At 44.4% G+C, this 11,363-nt stretch overlaps 1 protein-coding gene and 1 long non-coding RNA gene across 5 annotated transcripts; one reads left to right on the top strand and one right to left on the bottom strand.

Moving 5' to 3' along the window:
• Positions 1-353: 353 nt before the first annotated feature.
• Positions 354-4,634, bottom strand: LOC148385598 (uncharacterized). Its single transcript, XR_015863545.1, has 3 exons — positions 4,256-4,634; positions 1,804-1,849; positions 354-1,704 (listed from the first exon to the last, which is right to left on the bottom strand). It is a non-coding gene; the product is annotated as an uncharacterized LOC148385598 (long non-coding RNA).
• LOC148385599 (uncharacterized) lies at positions 1,235-8,190 on the top strand. 4 transcript variants are annotated; one of them, XM_088401331.1, is made up of 11 exons: positions 1,235-1,365; positions 1,588-1,738; positions 3,431-3,504; positions 3,768-3,834; positions 4,981-5,078; positions 5,186-5,627; positions 5,802-5,904; positions 5,994-6,127; positions 6,286-6,382; positions 6,461-6,625; positions 6,709-8,190. In XM_088401331.1, exons 2-11 carry the CDS (start codon positions 1,718-1,720, stop codon positions 6,969-6,971), a joined length of 1,464 nt encoding a protein of 487 aa, XP_088257457.1. In that variant the 5' UTR covers positions 1,235-1,365; positions 1,588-1,717; the 3' UTR covers positions 6,972-8,190. The 4 variants fall into 4 exon arrangements, with proteins under 4 accessions (XP_088257457.1, XP_088257456.1, XP_088257459.1 ...); XM_088401333.1 differs by lacking the exon at positions 1,235-1,365 and having other exon boundaries at positions 1,441-1,738; positions 5,186-5,358; positions 5,461-5,627; XM_088401330.1 differs by lacking the exon at positions 1,235-1,365 and having other exon boundaries at positions 1,432-1,738.
• Positions 8,191-11,363: the final 3,173 nt, after the last annotated feature.

The raw sequence follows: 11,363 nt of genomic DNA on the forward strand, positions 1-11,363 counted from the left end.
TTTTTAGAAAAAAAAAATTTGGGCAGAGCCGGGTTAATTAAGCATTTCAACCAAAGAGACACTAGTAGACTCAACATGGCATCACAGGAGCGATTCTTCACGCGGGGCTGTGAGTTAAAATGAAATTGAATTTAAATATTACTTAATATTAAACATTAATGAGTGGCCATGTTAATACTGTTGATGTTATAAACCTGTAGACATGACACAAGCTATTAAATGACAAGAGCAAAACTCACTTGTTTTAAGTTTTAATAATAACAGACAGATTTGCATTACTTATAACTCTTGTTTAAAATGTTCATGAGGAAAAAATAATTTTAAACTCATGTAAGATATTTCAAACCGTTTGTTATATGTTATCTGACTCTTCAGGCAGAATTTGTGTTTTTAGAGTGGTTCACATCTGCCTGAATAGCTTATATTTTGTTATTTTGTCATTTGAAAAATAAAAACAATTGTGACAATGAAATTTGTTTTATAACAGTGTGTATTTGCATGAAATGTTTGTCGTTCAAAAATGTCTGAAAAAAACTATTGACCCCCGGCCGGGCCCCTTCACTTTATTAAATCTGGCCCTCCTTGCAAAAACACCCCTGCTTTACAGGATGATGCTGCCGAGTGCGCAAAGCTCACAAATATGTTTTTCAAAACATGCTCGCTTCCCCTCTTTCCCGTCCCCAATGAAATCCAAGTGGTGTCCAAAGTCTGGACAAAGGTGGCCCAAGTAATATCGCGTTCCGTCGGGGCAAAGACGTGGGTCTCCGCGGGAACGCGCTCTTCCAAGGTTGCTGAGGAGCGAGCCAGCCAGTGGGCGGAGAGGACCTGATAGTCACTGAGATGATTCTGTAGCTTTGTTTTATGAGGTGTGAAATTCCAACATGTCCTCCTTTGCTAGTTCAAAGAAAAGACCCAACAAAAAACAGAAAAAGTTGGATGTGGACTCTTTTGACGTGGGCCGCACTTGAGTAAAAAAAAAAAACAAGCTTGCCTGGCCAAGTGGCAGGCAGCACGTGGACTGACTGTACACTCCCTGAAATGATTCAGCATCTCCAAACTGTTTGGTGATGATCTATCTCATGAAAGAAAATTCTTTTTCCTTCTTCAGCGACAATGCAAGAGAGCAGCAAAATGACCGTCCGGCTCCCTTCGACATGGGTGGCACTTGGCTGCATCCAGGCATCAATCGGCAACAGGCAAATACCAAAGCTATTTTGCCAACATCACAAGAAAAGTATCAATTTGAGAACCAAGGTTTCCTTGATGAATATCGCTGTGTCTGGGAGTTAAGTTTCGTCTTCTTTTCTCCGCCTCTTCCCTCGTTTCCAGCACAGTGACGCACAGGTGGTCTTGGCTCCATATAAGGTCATTTATTGTTTCCTCGCCGTCAATTGGAATTTTACCGATTCCACCATTTTCTTCTTCTTGCGTGTGCGTGCGTGTGTGCGCGTGCGTGCGTGTGCGCATGCATGACTGCGTGTGTGTGTGTGTGTGTGCATGCGCGTGCGAGAGAGTTAGGTTTCGTTTCCTTCAATTCCCTTGAAGAATTTTTTCTGACCACATGCTGTTGATGCCAAATGTTTCCAGCTCAGTGACGCCCAGGCCGTTTTGGTCTCAAGGTGCGTGTGTCATTTTGGAGCCAACTGTTGTTAAGGACACTGCCACCAGCCTTCGTCTGCTGCCGTCAAGACGCTGACCCGACGACTGCAAAGGAGAGATGGAACTTCAGAACATGCAGGTTGTAATTCCATAATTTATAGTGCATGCGTGCGTGTGTGCGACTATCAAAACTTTGGTCAGCACTTTGGAAGCTTGATCGGTTTCTTCAAAGGCAGCCCTTATACTCGGCCTAAAAAAGAACAAAAACATCTTTTAATGACCATTGTCTTTCTAAGTTGACCAAACTCATATCAATGGATATTTTGATATCATTCAGAAAAGGCAGCCTCCGTTTTATTTGATCCTTTGAACCCAATATTGATATGAGTTAGAACAACTTTGAAGGGGAGAATAAAAAAAGAGATCTTTTTGGCCTCGTCTGCCTAGTGGCAGGGCCGCCGTTGCGTGACCGCACCCTCTCAACCGTACATTTATTCTGCGTGTCAATCAATGTACATGAAAGCTTTTAAGTGGATACTTTATGATTAGAACATTCCAAAATGGTTTCATACACGTAAATAGTACAATAATAGTATAAACAACATGCAGAGAATATTGTATCAATATTGAAAATGTAAACATGAGTCACCAACGTTAGCGAAACGTTAACGTTTTTGTTTGGTTGGTTTGTTCATTTCGAACATGAAAAGAAATACAAGAAAAAAGTAAAAAACACAGAAAATGATAACTCCATAGTACAATAGAAGATCAAAAAAGAAGAAATTGATATTGCATTATAATTTTCCCTTTGTAGTAAATTCATGTTTGTTCAAAAGGGAGGAGAAGGGAGCCTAAGCTTATCTGACTCTTCCCCTTGTAACTACATATGTCTTTGATTCGGTCAAGATTTGACCATCGTCAAATATATCAAATAAATAAATACAAAAGCAACTTAAACAACTTCACGGCATATTAGGGTATCCCGTCAACATTTTGTCCTTAGACATTTTTTTTTTAAACTTCAGTAAGGTTCTTTAGTTCTTCACTGCCGCTGTTCCGTAATTCCACACCTCTAACTGTTATACAATGTAACTAAGTTTGTTCTCAACAAATAAACATAAGTGTTCCCCTTAAATAAATTTCCCTCCACTCAAACAACCTCTGGATACTGTTTGGCAATTGATTATTTCTTATTTTGTACATGAGTTGGACGGTTTTGAAGTCGACTAGGTCGTCGTATTTCAGTGAGTTCAGTATAATAAAAAGAGGGTTTAGATGGTTCTCGATGATCAGCATTATTTATAAGTCGTAATGCTTTGTTTTTAAATATCAGTTTAATAAATAAAGATTGGATCTGTGTTTGTTTTGTATGTATTGTCCCACACCTCCACACAGTAAATGATGTATGGGAGTATGAAGGAGCAGTGCAAGGAATGTAATGATGACTGAATTATAAGGTCTTTTACTTTATACCATACTGCTAGTGATTTGGAAATGTTTGCTTGGATATACATTATATGTGCTTTCCAACTCAATTTATTATCTATAAGCACGTGTAACGTAGAACGGTGAGTGTGTGCGCGTGTAACACACGGAGATGCGACGTTCCGTTGTTAACCTTGGTTAACCAGGGACCTCTAGTGGTCACAATTGACCGTAGCAGAAGTCAACATCCTATTTTCTTTCTAGTTATTATAATCACTTTTTGTAACAAGGTATACAATACTGTCAATATGTCTTCAGAGGTCTTCTTTGATAACAACGTACAAGACTGCAAATAGTCGAAGTTCCGCCATTTGAATTCACACCTTTGTCCCTCTTCTGGACTTAGGACCGTTCCGCGACCACTGACGACGGCGTGTCCGGAGGAGCATCTTTGCCTGTGGCCGTCGGCCAGTCAGAGACGTGAGTCAGCTTATCCATCACTCTACTCCAGTCTTTTTTTTTTTTTAACGCTATTTTATGTCTGTACGGCGACCTTGAGTGCTTTGAAAGGCGCCTTATCAATCAAATGTATTGTTATGCTTACTCGACGACAAAGTCTGCTGCCGTTTGGCCGTTTGCCGTCCTTTTTTTCTGAAACAGCGCCGGGCTCGCCGCGTTACATGGCTTTGCCTTGGCTGGCTTTCTCCTCAGCTTTAGAGCTCTTGTCTTTTTTTGTGTTCCAGTCGGTTGGGTTTGCCGTTTCAACGTCCATCTAATCGGAGACAAGACACCACACCGTGGTGGCGTTTGGTATTGCTCCTCTTTATTGTTCCTTGCACACTCATATACACATGCGCTTTTTGTTTTTGGTCACTCTCTCACTCCCACACACACACGTTCAGAGCGTCAAACGTGGGAATCAAACTCACGGTGTCGGCACCAATGTTCCCTCTAATTTTTCAAGTGTCTAGTAATCTAATAGTGTCTAATAAATAAATGAGGAAATACAGGAATGAATCCATCAGTCCAAAAGTACATGTACAGATGAATGAAAAAATAGATAGATAGATAGATAGATAGATAGATAGATAGATAGATAGATAGATAGATAGATAGATAGATAGATAGATAGATAGATAGATAGATAGATAGATAGATAGATAGATAGATAGATAGATAAAGACCGATCAATCAACCAACCAATCAATCAATGAAATATTGTCAATGAGACCTTGAACTTGCTCGGCGTCGCATTTTGTGTCGTGTACAGCCCGTTCCTTTTCTGTCGGGCTTTCGCGCTCTCTCGCAATAATGTACCGACCGAGCCCGGACAGAGGTGTCGTCCCATCTCGTTGCCGCAAACAAGGTCAAAACCAACGTCAAGTGGAAAGAAAACTTCACGTCATTTGGCTAAACACAAAATACGGCATTAGACGCACGCAGAACAAACAAGCTCGGGACATTCGTACGGAATAAGCAAGAATAGAAGGAGAGCACAAAATGGCAAATGACAAGTGGTTCGAGATGAACCAAAGCACCCAGAAACTGATCGGCGAACCACCAAAGCCCAAGGTACGCATCGGACGCGCACGCGCTTGACTAATGCCTTGGTCGAGTTGAGCAAGTCGTTCGCTCCGTCGGGGGGGGGGGGGGGGGGGGGAGAGAGGAGAGAGAGAGAGAGAGAGAGAGAGAGAGAGAGAGAGAGAGAGAGAGAGAGAGAGAGAGAGAGAGAGAGAGAGAGAGAGAGAGAGAGAGAGAGAGAGAGAGAGAGAGAGAGAGAGAGAGAGAGAGAGAGAGAGAGAGAGAGAGAGAGAGAGAGAGAGAGAGAGAGAGAGAGAGAGAGAGAGAGAGAGAGAGAGAGAGAGAGAGAGAGAGAGAGAGAGCGAGCGAGAGAGCGAGAGAGCGAGAGAGCGAGAGAGCGAGAGAGCCGCCGCCTGTGACGACGTTTGCGCTCAGTTTGTTCAGATACGCTGGGGCTCCATTCTGGTGGTGGTCCCGACGCTCCTCTTGGTCGTGCTTGTCATCCAAAACATCGTCTTCTTCCACTTGAACAGGTACGCACGAACGCACGCACGCACGCAATGAACAAACACTTGACCGCCACAAGTTACATTCCTCACAAAGGATGGCAGCTTCATGTATACCCTTTATGTGTTCCAAGGCCTCAGGACATCGTCAAAGAGCTGGGCGCGCTGGTGGCGACTTTGCCCAACAGCATCCCGGACCACAACTGCAGCGACTTAGCCTGCCACTGGGCGGCGCTGCAGACCACATTGGCAAAGCTGAAGGCAGGTCAGGAGGCATTGGCAGAGCTGAAGGCAGGTCAGGAGGCAGGTCAGACCGCATTGGCAGAGCTGAAGGCAGGTCAGACGGCATTGGCAGAGCTGAAGGCAGGTCAGGAGGCAGGTCAGACGGCATTGGCAGAGCTGAAGGCAGGTCAGACGGCATTGGCAGAGCTGAAGGCGAGTCACACCGCGATTCGCAGCGACCTGGAGGCGAGTCAGAGCCTGCTGGACAAAGTCTGGGAGGAGATTCGCAGCAACAAAGGCCTACTGAATGAGACACTGAAAGACCTGGAGACGGACTACAAGAACATGTCTCAGGTGAGGTGGACATTTCAGGACTTAACGTCCCTCCCTCCCTCCCTCCCTCCCTCCCTCCTCTTACACACAAACTACTATCTCCTTTGAATAAGAACAAAAGTATTGTTGAAAGCTGCAAACAAAGTGTCCCAGTTGGAGATCTCATTTCAGTTTTTTCAAACGCTTGGTGCGCAGGAGCTGTCACAAGAGACCAAGGAGTTACACAACTTCAGTTTGGATTTGTCCAGCCTGCAGCAGAAGGTGGTGGATCAGCCCACACTTAACAGGGAACTCCATGGTAGCTAGCGAGCAAGCGTGTCCAGTTTGTTTAAAGCGGGCATCTATTTTGCGCTCTCACATGTTTTTTTTTTTTTTTATATGCTTCAGGTCTCTTGCCCAGAGACTGCAGTGACGTCATGGGGGCGAGAAAGTCCCACAGTGGAGTCTATACCTTCTTCTCTATTGGGTCCGACAGGTTGGAGGCTTATTGCAACATGAGCCTGGACGAGGGAGGCTGGACCGTAAATGCCTGACCCCCCCCCAAAAAAACACCCCAAAGTTCCCCTCGTGATGCCTTCCCCAATAAAGTTGGCACTTTTCTTCAATGCTGAACGTCCAGTTGGCCAGTCATGCTCGTTTGCTCCGCTGATGGTGTGCGTGCGTGCGTGTGTGTTTGCAGGTGATCCAGAGGAGAAAGGACGGCTCCGTCGACTTCTATCGGGGTTGGAACGACTATCGAAAAGGCTTTGGAGACCTCGCCGGAGAGCACTGGCTCGGTCGGAAACAAAGACACCCTTCTTGTCAAGCCTTTGTGGTTTGCGTGACGTGACGCCACCGCCTTTGCGTGTTTGCAGGCCTGCAAAACATCCACGCTCTGACGGCCTCGGGCGCTTACCAGTTGCGGATCGACCTCACCATATCCGACGGCCGCAATTACTACGCTCTCTACGACGACTTCTCGGTGGGCCACGAGAAGGACGGCTACCCGCTGCTTGTGAGCGGCTACTCTGGAAATGCAGGTAGCGACTCCCGCCCGGGGGGGGCACACTCGAGAGCCTGCGCCGCCTGCGTGTGCTCAAAAGCAAGTTTGTGTGCTTTGCAGGCAATAATTTAGCCTACCATTCTGGGAGGAAGTTCACCACCAAAGACCGCGACCAAGACAAGTCCATTGATCGCAATTGCGCCAAACTTTGTGACGGAGCTTGGTGGTACAACACTACTGGTTGGTGTCACTACTCCAACTTGAACGGGGTGTACAAGGCAACCGGCACCTGCGACAATAGCAATGCAGTCTGGTATGGCGTGCCGGGATCATGGGAAACCTGTCTGAGATTTGTGGAGATGAAGATCCGGCCCAGAAAGTGAGCGGTCAGCCGGCGGAGCCTGGGAACGGCATCCCCGTGGGATCACGTGGGTGCTGCCCGCCGTCACCCATTTGCGCAGCGCTCGTCAAGTAAGATGGCGGTGCGCAAATGTGTGTCGGATTTGGCCCGGGCAAATGGGCTCAAGTGCAATTTCGAATTTCACCAGAAGCTTGACACGAGAGAGACCTGACAAACGGTTAGTTGGAAGTTAGTTCCTCCAAATGAATTCTTTTAAAAAAGCAGTTTGGCGCTGTTGCAGTTCAAAATTTCACCAGCAGACGGTGCCAAATTTAGACTGATGTGACATGGTCAATCCGTCGTTAGTCAAAAATGATTGAGTCGGAAAACACGACCTGTTTTGAATGACACACACACACACACACACACACACACACACACACACACACACACACACACACACACACACTCACTTTTGGATCATTTTAGGATGTTTTGCTTTGCTATCATAAAATCCCTTACATCTGTTAACATAAGGAGTGGCCATAAGCATAGGTTAGCTACGATTGATTATGTGTTAAGTTCGTGAGTGTTTTACAATGACATCTGTTCAAGTAAGGGTAGCCACCCATAACCATTGTTTAGTTAGGTTGCGTTGAATATTGAGTTAGCTTTCATTTTCTTCCTTTTTGTGTCGTTTCAGTTGAATATTTTTAAACATGGTTGATCGTTGTTGATGTCACAAGGTTGGTTGGATGGATGGATGGATGGATGGATGGATGGATGGATGGATGGATGGATGGATGGATGGATGGATGGATGGATGGATGGATGGATGGATGGATGGATGGATGGATGGATGGATGGATGGATGGATGGATGGATGGATGGATGGATGGATGGATGGATGGATGGATGGATGGATGGATGGATGGATGGATGGATGGATGGATGGATGGATGGATGGATGGATGGATCATCAACATGTATTCAATATGGATGTTTTATTCATACATGAATGTATTCTCACGTGAGTAAGGACTGTTAAAGTAAGGGTCCCCGTAATCATCGTTTAGTTATGTTGTGTAATTCAGTTGCATTTTCTTTTTTCTTTTCTTTTCTTCACAATCCAAAGAGGTTTGCGACGGCATCATTCTCGCTTGAATGAGAAACGGCGAGTGGAATTGCCGTCGTTTGTACGAACAATTGAGATGTGTCACTTTTTTCCTTATCCATTAAACTTTCTCTTGATAATCCTTTGATTTGATGATTGATTGTGTTTTTTTTCCCCCACGTATATTTTACGATGTGGAGCGAATCAGAATTCGAACAAAAAATTCTAGATGCGTTGTCGAACAAAATTCGGGGGTTGAATTTTTTTTGCTGCTAAATTTAAAAACAAAAGGCACATTTTTTAAATGAACTCTCAATGGATTCGGGTGAATGATATTTTTTGAACACTGAAGTGGGAGAAACGGTAACGTGTACATATTCTGTTAGGTTATGTGGTATATGGTTTTTGCTGCTTCGCTGGTCTTCAAAAAACACTCGGTGATCGGTGGCTGTTTCCCGACGAATGAGCACTTCAGGGACCACGGCTGATTGGGAAAAGATTTTATTCAACCAATGTCAGAGTGAAGTCTTTCCAAAAAGTTGAGTGGCCCAAGGCATGGATGTAAAAAAGCCCCCCACCCCTGTCAGGCCCGTATCTTTTATACCTGGCAAGGAGCTGATGTCATGGCTTTGTGCACCAGCTGTGGTTTTCAATCTACTAGTTTACTTCAGTCCTAAAAAGGAGATCTTGACCAGCGCTGTTGGTGATGGACGACAACAGCCACTTTACCTTATTATAGGATTGCACACATTGCTGAAACTGAATTCTCCGTGACCAGCAAATATAGAATAGAACCGTGTCACTGACGCCAGGTGGACATTCTAAGGCCACCTACAGGAATAGAGAGGGAACTCCAAATTACACTTCAGTTAGACCAGTGCTTCTCAATCATCTTCTGAGATGCCCCCCCGCGGGAGAAGAAAACATTGCCCCCCCCTGTTATTAACATTAAGAACATTAAGAAAACAAAAAGTATATAAAAAAGAAAGATCAACTTACAATCAAGAATAACTATTAATAACATCGTTTCTCAGTCTGTAAGAACAGATTCAATGGGCATCAGTTTGCCTGAAATTGAAAAACATTTTTTTTTTCAAACTATAAACATTCTTGACCAACTGGCATTTTATGCTGAAAAAACAATACGATAAAATAATGTCGCGGCGAACGGCAGCTGACTGTGCGCGCGCACGCGACTCAACCGCGTCAAACGAGGCGATCAGGGCGTGTGCGCGCTACTCACCTGAATGTAATCAAGGACGCCAGAATAAAAGACCTAATGGGCATAAACAACTCCCGCACGCGACAATCATTCTCTTGCTCACTTTTGACAGCGTCACGTCGTGCTGCTCTGCACCCTTTTCCACAACATGCAGCGTTTTTCTAAGGTGAGTCTTCCCCATTTCTTAGACTTTTAAAACTAACTGCTTTTGCTCTCTTTCAGCGTCAACTTACACTTTGGACGTGCTTACACCTCGCTAACATGCACGCTAAAAAGCTTGCTCGAGCGTTGGCAGAAAAGTTCTCCGACCGTAAATTGCATCAAACGTTTTGCCCAGGGTCAGACAAAACATTTGCATAAATTCTGCTGGATTCTGTCCACAATTTAGGGAGCGCGTTATCTGCGCCTCACGGCAAAAGCCTTTGCCAATTACCTGTTATCCAATTTACTCACTGCGTGCTCGTTTGATTTCTTCAGATTTAGGAAAATGCAAAGACACTGAAGCAGTAATTAGACTTACACAGATTGGTTGAGTTCAATCACAATTCTTGTTCAAAAAGCTCTGTTTTCAGGAAAGTACAATACAGCGCTGGGCCCTTCAAGAGCGGAAAGTCTCCATTCAGAAAAGGCAAAGTCCAAGGTTGTTAGATCAGTTTTATATTCAGTAGCACATTGTGGGCCGGGATTGATGGGCGATGAGTCTTCGGGGTGGGGCAAGTTCGAAGGAGAGTCTGCTTGCATGGGAGTGGTGCTGATTATGGGCGATTTGGTGTGGAGGTGGGGGGCTGTTGGTGTGTGTGTGTGTGGAGGGGGGCTGTTGTCTTCCATCCTGTCTTTCGGCCTTGGCGATCATCTTTGGCCGAGTTCTCGGGTGGGAGCTGTTGTCTTCCCTCCCGTCTTTCGGCCTTGGCGATCATCTTTGGCCGAGTCTTTGGGTGGCTCCTTCTGGCACCTGCTGGTTTTATCTCCACGTGACCTTCCTGTGAACATTCTTCTCCAATGTTGGACATACACTGTCGTACTGCTGGATTCTTTTAATTTTGTCATTTTGTACAAAATTATGTTAGCTTTTGGCTGTGACATCATTAATCTATTGCTGTTCTTTTGATACATCATGTCTTTGCTTATTCTTAGTTTAATCATGCTTCCAACCGTATATTTTCTTTGTTAGGCAAACCATTTCCCTCTGTGCAGAGCGTTCAGTAGTAATCAAAAACTGGCGTCTAGCATTAGTCAAAACACAAGATACAATCAAGTACTGAACGGTCAAGACGACTCTGGTCGTGTCCATGATTCCGAGAAAAAACATCAGGCATGCATTACACAGTTCCTTAAGGGTCATTAAGCTATTTAGGCAATATATCAAAAGTCATTTGTTACTTCAAAGTGCTCAGAAATATATCAGATCATAAAGTTATAAAAACCTTTCTCATCACCACTTATCAAAAATGTCGAGTTATGTCTTTATTGATTTGGTGTGTAGGTATAATTATATGCTTAAAATGTTTCTTTTATTTATTTGTATACTTATGTACTTTATTCAATGAGGTTTGAGCATATCTGTTTTTGTAGCTAGGCAGGACTTTTTGTATTTTGACCCCATTTCCTGCACTCCCTCTGTTGACCTCAGTTTTACGGAGGTCACCAAAATTGTTGATGCCACCAGGGTCCCTCTGTTGGCACACCACGTCCCTCTGTGGAGCCGCTACAAGTCCCTCTGTGGGGCCGCCAATGAGTGAGAAAAAGAAATATAGATAAAATTCATACCCAGACATTTGTAAAAGATGGAGAGTGGAAGGCAATTGGCCTAGACGACATTCCAGTGACAGCATGGAACTATCAAGGAGAGATGGCAGGGGAGATTCTTAAAAAGCGAGAAGTTCCCCGGAAAGGTGTTGACTTCTATTTCTTAATTCAGACCACGGCGATGCGCAGAACTGTAGTAGCTACAGAGGTGTTATTATGTTGATTAAGCAAAGCATGAAGTTATCGGAAAGAATGTTAGAAGCGAGGCTTGGAAATCTACTGGCCAAAATAATGGAGTGTGTGGCAGAGACAAAGATAGGACATGCAAATGGTTGGTGGCACAGAAAGATATG

This window comes from Syngnathus floridae, chromosome 16 (genome assembly GCF_059516105.1).
Source record: "Syngnathus floridae isolate MCC-2025c chromosome 16, RoL_Sflo_1.0, whole genome shotgun sequence".
NCBI classification, from domain to species: Eukaryota; Metazoa; Chordata; class Actinopteri; order Syngnathiformes; family Syngnathidae; genus Syngnathus; species Syngnathus floridae.